Source organism: Scomber japonicus, chromosome 7 (genome assembly GCF_027409825.1).
Source record: "Scomber japonicus isolate fScoJap1 chromosome 7, fScoJap1.pri, whole genome shotgun sequence".
NCBI classification, from domain to species: domain Eukaryota; kingdom Metazoa; phylum Chordata; class Actinopteri; order Scombriformes; family Scombridae; genus Scomber; species Scomber japonicus.
In genome coordinates, this window is record NC_070584.1 from 20,035,668 (window position 1) to 20,048,957 (window position 13,290).

Genomic DNA, 13,290 nt, shown 5'->3' on the forward strand with positions numbered 1-13,290 from the left:
AGGTCACCTTACAATAAACAATGGGACACAACAATATAAATGGAATGCAAGATGTAATAAAAGGAATAATGAAAATACTCAAAGGCTATATATTTAGCATTAAATACCCATTTTTCCATTATTGGTTTGCTAGCACAAAATTATACAACTATAAACAATCCTTAAAAAAGCGCTTCACTAATCTAAATCTATCATTGTACTTCTATAAGATTGTTGGATTTACAATGAACAGGTTAACAAATAAAAATTGATGCAGCAGTGATATAATTTTTTGTGCTTTTGTGCTTACATCACTCACAATTTAACTCGACTGGGCATAATTTGGTTGATTCGGGTGTGTTATGCTAGTCACGGCCAATGTAGGGCTTCAGAGCTGTTAGTCTCAAGCACAGATGAGGACTGGGCTGCAGAGGTCTAGTAACCTTACTTCTCTAATGAATTATTATTTTTCATTTTTGAACCCATAATCCTCAGGGCAAATCACTGTTGCTACGTTAACAACGTTAATTAAGAAAAATTGCACTGAGAAATAGCATTATAAAGTTTTGATTTGCTTGTCTACACCCGTTATTGTCCTACAAAGAGTTAGTTGAGCTTTCATACTCCCTGTCTTTCTCTCTTAACATCAACCATAGAAAACTCATAGCTCATAGTAACGCCCACTGCTGTAACTCAATCTGAAGTGTTGTCATGGGACTGTCCCTGTGGCCAGTCTAGCTTTAACTACCTGAGCCGCTGCCACACTTTCCAGCACCCTCCAAGCTTTCGTGGCTTCAAGTGACATTGAACACCGTGATGCATACATGTGCGCGTGTGTGTGTGTGTGTACGTCCTTCTGTAGTCAATTTACACTGAGAGTCACCGTCTCCTCAACCAATTACAGCTCAATATCTAGGTCGGTTACAGCAACGAGCTGTGGATTCAGCTTCTCCGCTGTCCTTCTAGAAACATCCAGAGTCTTCCTCTGACAAGACTCACTCATCTGATCCTCCACTGTGAAACCAATCAGACATAGTGCTCTGATCAAATGGCTGCATCACCCCAACAGTTACATTAAAATGAGCTCCAATCTTCAGAGCAGTGTTTATTTACTGTATGCTGTGCAGTTTTTTCACAAGCATTTATAAGCATATAAGTTAACCAACATCTTGTCATTATGTCATTGTCATTGTTAGATATTAGTTTATAACACATTTTAAAATGTTTAGGATTATGTAGTAAAATTATAAAGTATGTTTTCAATCTCGATTCAAACTACTTTTGTGACCAAAGCATTGCACAGACTACACAATAACAAAAACACACCACAGATTAACCTACAGTGCACTAAGTAAAGTAAAGTATGTCAACATTGATAGTTCTGTGTGCTGACAGGAAATGACCTCAGTGTTTCAGCAGGTGGTGACAATGACTATTTCCTGTTTTCTCACTGGAAAGCAACCATGCTGTCCATGTACTAAAGAGCAGACAGATTGGAAATCTATGGACTCTACATATTTTTATTCTCAGTGGAGGAAACTATAAAAAGGTTCCTCTGTGTGATGTTTTACAAGTTGTATTTTGAAACATTCATTTTCCTTTTCAGACAAAGATGTTTTTGCAACTGGGTATGACACCACTCTCTCAGTGTACTCAAACATACAATATTGGAAATAGTAGTTTGACATAAAAAATCTTAAAGCAGGACTGTGAGACTTTTTTCTCCCCCTTCTGGCAATGACAGTAATTACAAAAACACTGTTGACACGTGCTTACATCATAGGCCTCCACCATAGCCTACTCCATCACTAATGTTGTGGCGGTGGATCCTTTTTCAAGTTAGAAGAGAGCTAAACAGAAATTAGCCAGCTCAGCTGGTAGAAGTCCGCAGTCACGCATTCATCTGGCTAGCACAGGAACGTCAAACCTGACACAGACAATAAAAACTTGGATATACAGTGATATACAGAAAGATTCATCTGGTGGTGATAGGCTTAGTCAATGTTGTGTGAACATGTGTATCGAGGGCTTGAATGTAACAGATGTTCATTTATATAAAAAAGTTAAACCAAGTGTCTTCAAGTGTGAACAATGTCTGCTTCATCATAACTTCAAGAAGGATTAACTTCTGTGCATACACATCCCCTCTCATTGCTTGGACCTTAAAGTGTAACCTGAGCAAGAACTTCACAAATTAAATCCCCTAAGCCCTATGATACCATAGTTTAATACACACACACACACACACACACACACACACACACACACACACACACACACACACACACACACACACACACACACACACACACACACACACACACACACACACACACACACACACACACACACACACACACACACACACACACTCACACACTGAGGCAAACACAATTTTCCAGCATGACATACACAGGGACAACTGGGGTTATTTTGGTTGCACAAGAGGAACAAAATGTGTCTCTAACCTTCTGAATAGAAAGACAATGGAAACTACCGTCTGGACATTCAACAAATCACCTACTGTATAAAATTAACCTCAGTAGCCTCACTACTCTCACAACTGTCCTAATTACTACAATATTTGAGCTAACAATGTACAGAAAAATAGTCTGATTCAATGTATGTTAAAACCTCAGCAATGATGTGATTGATGACTAATTAAGAAAACTGTCCCTTACTCAGCTTAGGCCAGGAAAACACGACACCAACCACTTTGATGCATGTGTGCATTTACTCACACATGTATACACACAGACACAAGCACAAATATCCAAACAACCATAAACAGTCCCTAATTAAGACCGAGGAAGACTCAAACACATACAGTGCCACACTGTTGCTGTCATGTGAAAACCTTTCTTGGTGTCTTGTTTCAAATGTGGGTTGAGAAATGTCTGTGAGCAGCTGGGCCTGGGAAACCATTCTCATTGTGTTGAAAGAGGTATTGGTAAAACTATCAGTGGGCTGTTTTCTTAGTTGTTGGTTCCTGATACATTTTAGAGACAGAAGGTTTTCACCTGACAACAGAGAAATGATGATATATCAACCATCAAGCCAAAAAGTGACAATCATCTGCAGAGCAGCAAAACACTCACTGACATCAAACCAACAACCAGCGTACACTGTAGCAGACACTGGCATCAACAATGAGGCATCAAAATAAATCATGCAGCATAATCAGGACACATCAACATTAATGCATGTGTACCACTCTAAAATGAGGATAACAGACATAGGTGCAATCATCTACACAACCACTGCAATGCAGTCTCTTAGCGTGTGCAGGAAAGGAAAGGAGATGAAAGATGGTAGGGTTACAAAACGGAAGTCAGATAGAAATCAATGCGGTGACTCTACGTACGGAGGTCGACCTCCAAGCACAAAAGTTGCGGTAGTCTGGTAAAGATTGGATCTCCGTCACCTCCTAAAACGTCACACACACACCAAAAGAACAACATAAGAGAGAAAAGAAATACGTACTTCCTTGTTGTAACAAAAGGAATTTTAGATATCATGGATCTGTCAAAATAAAAAAAGTTGTATACACACAAGAAAATGCTCACCCCGAAGAAGCACAAACAATAACGCAGACTATTACATTCTATAAATAGCCATGGACACAGAGACACAGTCGAGCACATGGACACACACATTCTATCTCCATCTTTCAATCTTAGGTTCACTCACCAGATACCAAACGTAGTGGAAACGGCTGAAAATCTTCATTTTCTGACAATTATGCGGAGCATGTGCGACCTTGTATGTGTGTGTATGTGTGTGTGTGTGTGTTTCCCCGTGAGGCTGATGGTCTTCGCTATCTCAAAGTCTCCCCGTGCAGCATCTCAATGACCATACTCTAAGCAGCGTAGGCTTGTCTTCTAAACAAACTCACAGCTCATCTGCCTGTGCCTGTCAAAAGTTTCGTCACAGCCTCTGCTGCTGCTGCTCCTCCTCCCGAGGCCTCATGCTCTAAAGCGAAGGTCACCTGTGTGTGTGTGTGTGTGTGTGTGTGTGTGTGTGTGTGTGTGTGTGTGTGTGTGTGTGTTAGAATAAACAAGCAGATCATGTAGAGGAGCTCAAGCATCAAACATTTATACTGACTTCAATGTAACAGATGCGTCCTCGGCTTTTCCCCTCACTCTCTCATCTGTCTCTATCGTACTTAACTAACCAATCCTTTAATCACACTGTCTAAAAATTAAAATAAATAGGAAAAAAAGCATTAAGTGTGGACAACTGTAAGACGTGAAAATATTCATGTCAGCAGCTCGTCTCTGTCCCTGCAGCACTGTGACACTGCCACTGCCATGCCCTGTGGTCACAATGTTACTGCTGAATAATGCACACAAGCAGATAGATAGCATACTAAACATAACTGCAGGACCCCGCCTTAACTGTAGAGTACAGTTACAACGATACAATACAATGCAATGATAGAAGGAGGGGTTTATGGTGGTGGCGGGCCAAAAAAAAAAAAAGAAAAAGAAGGAGGGATTTATGTACGATGTGCAAAAATATGTAAATTAATAGCAACAATTCAGCGTTTTCGCAGATGGCTGGTTTTAACATTTCAATACAACACCCCTCCCTCTCAGTAATGAGGATGACACCAAGAGTACATGACCTAGATCACAAAATAATGTGACTACCAACAATGAAATTTGGGTAGAAGGGGAGTGATTCAGTCAATGTTGCTGCAAAAAGACCAAGAGAAAGAAATATACTACATTTAATTGGTGTATGCAATGTAGTAATATAGTGGGGCAGTGTAATGGGTCAGAGAGCCAGAGAGTCTTGTAACCCAAAAGGCACACATTCAATCCTTGGCAAAGTGAGCATGTGATACTGAACCCTGAAACTGGTCATTCACTTTAAGCCCGCCAGGGAAGAGTGGCAGTCTAATATCTGATTCAATTATATTTGGGCACTTTGACTTGGGAAACTATATATTTAAATATGCAAGCACAATCTGTAACATATTCCATACTGACATCTATCTGCATGCTTCACTTCAGTCATCTGGAAACCTTTACGGAGTAACTGAAGAGAAATGTGATGAAGACTGTCCTTCCTTAAGTAAGCCACTTCATTTTATTTAACATCTGTGGGGAAATTAACTCAACAGAGCACAAATCAAGTCGTGGAAACAGTGTGGAGAGTCACGTGCTATAAGGCACTATGGTATCAAAACAGCCTTAATCTGATTAATGAATGTGCAAATTGCACAAGGGCACGCATGACAACATGAATCTATTACACTGCATCATATCACGCATGTTGTCAGCTTAATCTTGTGATTAACCAGCTCACTCATCTCTCAACAAATAGCATATGCTGCAGAGGTAGAGCCCAAGTAGTTAAAGCAAAGTGTATAGTATCTATTCAAGCAAGCAGGCATGCCAGAAATAACAGGCATGGGGGAAAAAGGAAGAGTAACACAGCTTACCTGCAGAGCAGCCTGAAGCGGGAAGAAGAAGAAGAGAGGGGGGAAAAAAGAGGAAGAAGAAGAAGAAGAGAGAAGAGACAGCTGGTTAGGAGCATGTATTAACAGCTAGGACAGGGAGAGCAGTGGAAGCGAGACAACATAAAAATAGCCGTCCAGATAAACTGAGGGAGGGGAGGTGGAGGATAGGTGCTCAAGGACAAGTGGAAATTGGCTCGAGTACCATCCAAGCAGAGAGAGGAGAGAAGGGGCGGGGGGGCGGGGGGGCAGAAAAAATGCAGATAGAGAAGGCAGACACGCAAAATTAATTAATTAAAAAAAAAAAAAAAAAAACAGAAAATCAAAGAAAGCACAGAAGAACTGATGGTAACATATTCGTACACAGTTGGAGACTGAAATGAACGTCACTGACAGGCAGACGAATTAATAGAAGCCGAGCAGACAACAGCTGGGTGTAGAACTAGCAGATGTTGTCTAGAGTTAATGATGCTGTGTGATGTACAATGAAAGCTAAGGGCAATTTACCACCCATATCCTACTTAACTTTTGATTCTTTTGAAGGTTCATAGATTGATTTCGACAATTTACGGAGACCTAATTTTAAGTAACCTATTTCTGCCGTTTTCTGTTTACCTTTTATTTCCTGCCAAAACTTCTGGTGCACCCTGGAATGCAACATACTTTCACAGTATACAAAAATGTGACTCACTGGGTATACATAGTGGCTGACAGGCATGCTGAGCAGAGCTTGAGCATACTGAAACTCAACCTTGTTTGTGTGGAAATGGGTTTCCGTCAGCCGTCAATAATGCATGGGCGTGTGGCTGAGATCATTCTCAGAGATCACTTAACACCTGAGGGCGGAGTACTACCTCCATTCACTCAAATGACAAAATGAACAATAAATGGTTGAAATAAATAGCTTGAGTATATCAATGCACCCTTGGGTAAAATGGGCTTAAACATAACTTTTAATTATAGCTTAAATAGCCCAAAGTGATTAATAATTAGTAGTTAGTGTACTTAGATTTTTTTTCTCTCTGCTTTACAGTAGCACAAGCAAGTCAGTGAGTCCAGTGCAGGTGAGCTGTGATGAAGGCAAAAGACATTGTGATTAGGGGGCTAAGGGCACCTTGCTGTGGGGTAGAAGGTAAGTCCTACAAGATCCCAACAGAGTACTGAAGGTTTACTTTTAATGGATAGAGGCTTAAGTGCAATAAGAAAAGCTTTGTGACCAGGGGCAAGATGATCTAACAACCATAAAGTCACAACACTTATAAGACTGAAACCTTAGCTCGGAGTAACTTGGCATGATGGGCACATATTGAGTAAGTGAGCGTGTGTGCTTATGTTTCTGTGTTTTTTTCGAGTTGCTTGGCCGAGACAAAGAGGAAAAAGTTGTCATTCATGATATTATTCACCTAATTATGTTTTGAATTGTGTGAATACCATTTTACTTTGCATGGGTTTCATTTATTTGTGTAAAACTGCGTAAAGAAGGTAACATATTGGGAATGGGGGTGTGTGTGTGTACCTTTTGCTGGATGGTGGAGTGTTTCTGCTCCATGTCCCTCTTCTCTTTGGCAGCATCCACCACCAGCTGGTCCAACTGCAAGAGACAGACGTGATTAGTCAAGCTTATACAACCACCTGGTCACATGCAGTTCATTCAAATTAGCATACACCAACCTTTAAAGGTCTTATTCAAGACTAAATATGAACTTGTTGCACTCTTGCTTTTGATTTAACTTCCCTTACAATTACAACGAAAGCAGGTGAAAAGATAAAAGTGGGGTGACAGTCATTAAATCTAATACTGGACCATTAAAATGAAAGATGCTTCTTTCAAACTGCACTTGAAAGGTGTATGTGAGTGCATGTGCACCGATGCGTCTTTATTTCCCTTTCCAATCTTGACAGCATAAACGATTCCAGCAAATAAACAACTTTTCCATGGTTCATATTGAGACAAGACATGCCTTCTCCTCTAAATAAAAATGGACTGTGCTAGGGAGGCTTCATCATGTGTGAAATTGAATGGGGGGATGATTGATTCTCCTCATCCCTGCGAGTAACGATCGCATGTAGAGAGGCAAACAAAGGCTCTTTTGAGCAGAGAAGAAACCAACAAATTAAAAAAAGGATTTTAAATGAAGTGCTGGAGGTCATAACATGATGTTAAAAATGTGCCAGTTTGCCTTAAAGCAGTGTAATTCTTCAGATATGCCTGGATCTGCCTCTTGATATTTTGTTTTCTCAATGTGACCCAAATCAGCATGTTTCAAGCCCCTGATGCAGAAGCATTAGTGTCTGATTATAGCTCAATGACAGAGGGGAGGGGGTGCAGAATACATGTGAATAAGGGATGAGAAGGATTCAAAATTCAGTTTAACAAATTGCCTAAATTAATTGCTGTTTCTTCGACATATATTAATAAGCTGTGGCTTGAAGAAATTCTCAATAGTTTTCATTGAGACACCTCGTACTCCTAAAGCTACAATATTTAACTTGTGACTTCAACTGTTATTGAAATAACAATAAATTAGTATTTGTTATTTATTATGAGTGAATCTGACGCTTTTCATGCAAGCATTCAAGTCCCTGAATCCCTTAAACTGGCTTATTAGTTGTTTCGGCATATACAGTTGATTTGGGTTCATCATCTGCTTTCTAATGCCTGTTGTGACTTTACAGACGTCATTTACACCACAACTTCACGTTGTGTTAGGTTCAAGGGAAATTCATACAAATGAGTTACAGAGAAACCACTCACAAATGAGATAGAGGAGGGAGGGACCAGCTTTTCACTTCCTTTCTGGAGGCATAAACTTTTATATTGTAGCTTTTAATAGATCCAATAATATGGCTCCAATGTTCAGCAAAACGATAAACTACTTATTAACTCAGACTCAGTGCGCTTTTTTTCATATAATATATTAGTTTGGAAACAATGAAGAGTATGCAACTATTGACTGACCAATTCAGAGAAGAGAAAGCATGTGAGTGAGGCAGGCCTTTTGTTTTGTTTAGAGAGGAAATGGGTGGACGACAAAGCGGCAAGCTGATAACATCAGATGGGAAATGTTTTCCGACGTCAAACCACATGAACTAGTCCAATCCAGTCTGAGCTGTCTATCTGCTTTGTATCTGTCCACAAACCTGTATGTGTGTGTAGATCCCAACATATTCTGTGACAGTGAATCACCTTACCTTTTCCTTTTTTATCTAACTGCACACTCTCAGATGTTTCATTCTGCCTGTTTATCGCTTACAGACCACAGCAGCACATTGTTTGGTCAATCACTTGTCCTTCTGCTTAAATCTGCCCTGACATGTAACTATGATGTCAAGCTGCGTGATTCATGGAAAAGATACAAAACGTTGCTTTGAATGAGTGTGTTCAGTTCTGAGGTCTGTATCATGGAAAGATGCACTCAGCATGATATTTTATATTTAGAAACGGTCAAGCTGTTTCCGAAGGCTTAGTTGGAAAAATAATTATATTTGACTTGAATCATAAAGTTGTCATACAAACATATTCAAAAGCGGAAGTTTAGCAATATCAACTCATATGATTAACATCACCCTGGATAGTATTTCACCATTGAGGTGCCTTTTCGTCCACCCCATCAGTTCATGAACTGTGGTCTGTTGGAGTTTAGTAACTCATCTTCTAAAAACCACAACAACATTATTATTACAGTCTTTGGTTTTTTGCATCTGCTGTGTGTAACACATCTTCCTATTTTTGTCTGACCACTATTTTTAACATCTTTTTGGTCATTTTGGTTCCTAAAAGTTGCTGTTCTTAAGCAAAACCAACAACAGTAGTGGCAATACCATGCAAAACCACTTAACACTACCTTCACACTTCTACCTCTATCAGTTATTCTCACCAAACCCAAATTATAGAATAAAGACAACATTGTAGTAGCATTGTGTTGCTCTCTTGCTATTAATTTTTCCACCATTGATTACATTTTCATTGGTTGCCAGCATCAAGTCATATTATCAGACCTGTTGACAGCTCCTCCACACCTCCCTGCACAGCCTCTCCACCTTCTTCAGCTTCATGATGGAGAGAGGAAAATAAATAATCCACAGTCCTTTTGTCGCCGCTTCCAACAGCTCGGATGCTGATCTTTCTCTCCTTTCAGTTTTGTACTGCTCCAAATTCAGTATGACAGGCTTACAATCCACACAACGGAGTTATACTTCAGTTGTTCATCGGCTTGAGACCAACCCTCTATCTCTTTTTTCCCTCCCTACTCAGGATCTCTCGCACTCTTTCTTCACACAATCCTTACTTTGCTCTTCTTCATTCTTTGAGTGTTGAAGCCATAGGTTTACAGTCCATGCCTTTCCATTTGGCTTCAATCACTTTTTTTCTTTGAGAAGATTACATTCTGCCTCTTAACCCTTCCTAAAATCTGCTTTTGAAAATTGGTCCTATCTTCCCTGCTTCTTTTCCCCCCACTCTAACGTTATTTTCTTGAGAATTTCTTAAAAGATGGTTTCAACTTCAGGACACATGGGTTAAAAACCACACTCTTCTCTCCAATCCAATTAAGTAGACAACTGTCCTGACTGTTCAGATCTGACTCTCTTTCGTTTGGTTCCTTCCTGCCAATCAAAAATCAGAAAAACATGTTTACAAACTACACTTTTCTCCTCAAAAGTGCTGTCTACTATTCTGCTCCTCTCTAACTCATAACTCCTTAGATACTCCTTTCTTCGTTGTTGTCCTCTCATTCATCTGTTCGGTTGCTCCAGCATGCGAGCCATCGGTTTATATTCCACAACCTTCAGCAGCATTCTTGGGTTTCTTTGCTGTGATCCCTCAGCTGACTGTCAACCTTGTGAGACTGTCTGTGGGAAAACCCATTTCCAGCCTTCTAGCAGCTTTCTTCCTCATTCTTGCTCACTGTAACAGCAGCTCCTCTGTGATTATAATCTTAAAGTCACACTCAGGCTTTGCTGTAACTCAGCGGGAAGACTCTGTTTATCAGAGGATGCATACACAAGATAGGAATACAAACACTTGGAGAGGAAAGAGAGGTCGTTCGAAGGTGAAGGCAGAAAGTCAAAGTGCAGTCGCAGTGCTCCGTAATAACGCCAATGTAAACCCAGAACCACTTGTGTACAAACTAAGAAGAATGCCAAGAGTTATATTTTAGTGACATTACCTGAAACAATCGCTCCAAACTATAAATGAGTCCTTAAATAGGAATGCTGCTTGAATAATCAAACAATATCGTCCACGACTACATAATAAAGAGTGTTTATCCATGAAAGTGCACTGGTATGTAAACCCAGCTTACAGTTATTCCGCCACTCTACTGAAATAGATTCATGTTTGCTTATGCTGCAGGAGTTTATACTGCATATAGTCGAGGGCCAGCACTGTGTGTTTTTACAACATCTATTAGATTAGATTAAAATTAAAAAAAGTGAAACTTGGAGCAATTTGAATTATTTCCCACAGAGTGTAACACCTTAACAAAAAACTGAAAGCAGAGGCAGATTATGTAATATCTTGACACACTGTACTGTGGTGAAGCTCTTTTAATAGTTCAAAACTGCATTAAAACCTGTTACTAAAATAGCTTTCTGGATGATGTAATGAAATGACATTACACTAAGAAGAAAGCTTTAATGCCATTTAAAACTAAAATAAAAGCTCTCTGAAACTGCTCCTCTATAGATTTTAGGTTCAACTGACTGCTTTAATGCAGCCAGGTACTGTAAACGTGTGCGTGTATGTATTCACATGTGTATCCTGTAGGCCGTACCTGTCCCCCAAGCTGTTTCATGAGAGGCTGCAGTTCGCTGAAGAGGTCATAACCTTGGTGGAAGAATGTCAGGTGGGCGTACATGAAGGACAGCATCTGTGGAGATGGCAGCAATTATTAAGAGCTCCAACAGGGCTGATGTCTAGGTCATTTGATGTGGTAGAAAAGTATTCTTACAGATTTCAGGATTTCCGATCTTCTTTTGGATTGTAGAACATTTATCTGTGATGAACAAAAACGAACGAAAGAAGGTCAATAAGAAAAATCACCAAACTAAATGATACAAAATTTATGGTGACAATATAATTATCTGAGAGAAAGATGCACAGAGAAAGAAAGTGGTAGAGTAAAAATGACAGACAAAAAGACAGAGAAAGAATATAAACAGTGGGAGGGATGAGGTAAGATACTGAAGATGAGACAAAAATACTGTTTGAGAAGAAGACAGATGAAAGAAAGCAGACACATTTGAAAATGAGTTGCACTGATGCACCCTGGTGTCCTAATAGTTAAGGCTTATACTAAATAACTGCAACATCTAATGTTTTTCCAGGTTGAGGGACAATTGCTGCACATCACACCCCTCTCTCTTCCTTTGTTTCCTGTCTCACTACACTGACTCTCAAATAAATGCAAAATGCCAAAAAAAAGAATAATGTGTTGAACTGAAGCTGAATAATAATATCATCACCTTGACAGATGTTCGTCATACTGGCACCAGGGGGCGCCCTGCGTCTCATGCTTCACTAGAGATGGTGTTGCAGTCTGTCTCACCTAATCTAGAAAGCCTGCTGTACTCCTCCGTTTTCTGCTTTTGTGTGCATGTGTATGTGTGTGTGTGTGTGTGTGTGTGTGTAGCAGACTCTTCCTTCCCTCCAGAGCTAATTATTATTGTGCTGCTCAACTGACACAGACAGGAAAGTTATCTTAGGTCAATGTGTAGAGGTGAGTTACGGCAGGCTGTAAATACAAATTCTGATGCTCGCTGTATTCATTGTGACTGACAGGAACTAATATCTGCTGTGTCAAACATCAGAGTCACTGACTGAGCGACGCCCAGTGAGTCTGGTAAATACATGCAGCTACTATGAAATGCAGGAAAGCTTCTGAATGAATTTCACACTCTGACTCAGGCTTATGGAGAAACTTGTGTCCAATAGTTTTACAGTTCTGTGTTTGGTGAAGGAGGGAAAACATACTTCCATCCAAGTGGAAAACAAAAGTTCAAATCTGTGTGGTGACTTGCAATAACTTCATGGCTGAAGGTTGTAAGGCCCTCTTCCCTAGCAACACTAACCACACATACACAGATGTAACTCCCACCCGGGGTGGGAAACTTATTTTTCCATCTTCCAACCACAGTCACTGGAGCATCCCAAGTTTTACAAGCTGCTTGATTACAGTCAATTAGTAGTTTAGACTGGAGCAGCACCTCTAAAAGGGTGGTTATTTTACTAGCAAAGTATATCATGTAGTAAGTATAACATAAACAGCCATCAGCAAAATTGACTAGCACTTGGTTGGTAATGGGTGATAATGTGTAAAACTGTGATTATTTAAGGTTCAAATTATTCATTATTTGGGCAAAATGTCTGGTTCGTTAGGTTTCGTAGAACACAACTCCCATTCAAGTGTGAACGGTGCTTCTGCTTTCTGATTTTAGAAACTGGTTTGCATGTCAGGGTGGTGACATCTTTGTGAGGGTGAGGGTCAGATGGCTGTATTATCTGTTTTACTGCATATTGTCTTCCTCATCTTATTACATTTTTGCATGTTGTTTATTTCTAAGCTTGACCAACAATCAATAAAGCACACACAAAAGTTTAAACATTTAGCATTTTAAGATCTAGCACAACGTGGCACAGCAGGGTAAAAGAGACATGCTCCATTCTTAAAATGTCTTGAATGCAAGTCTGGCTTACAACCTCTCTCGTATATTTTCCTCTCCCTCTACCATCTTGCATGTCACTGTAAACTGTACACTGTATAATTAAGCAAAAATGCCACAAAAACAATCTAAAAACAACAAAAAAATAAAGCTAAAATCTGTCTCAAGTGTTTCCTGCAAGCACA

General features: G+C 39.8%; 1 protein-coding gene across 2 annotated transcripts in view; it reads right to left on the reverse strand.

Moving 5' to 3' along the window:
- LOC128361536 (arf-GAP with coiled-coil, ANK repeat and PH domain-containing protein 2-like) overlaps nucleotides 1-13,290 on the reverse strand; it is a 49,661-nt gene that overhangs the window by 13,860 nt on the left and 22,511 nt on the right. For both annotated transcript variants that reach the window (XM_053322032.1, XM_053322033.1), the window contains exons 7-9: nucleotides 11,395-11,439; nucleotides 11,218-11,313; nucleotides 6,960-7,034 (exon numbers count right to left, since the gene is read on the reverse strand). In XM_053322032.1, coding sequence (XP_053178007.1) covers nucleotides 6,960-7,034; nucleotides 11,218-11,313; nucleotides 11,395-11,439 — 216 coding nt within the window. The remainder of the gene's footprint in view (nucleotides 1-6,959; nucleotides 7,035-11,217; nucleotides 11,314-11,394; nucleotides 11,440-13,290) is intronic.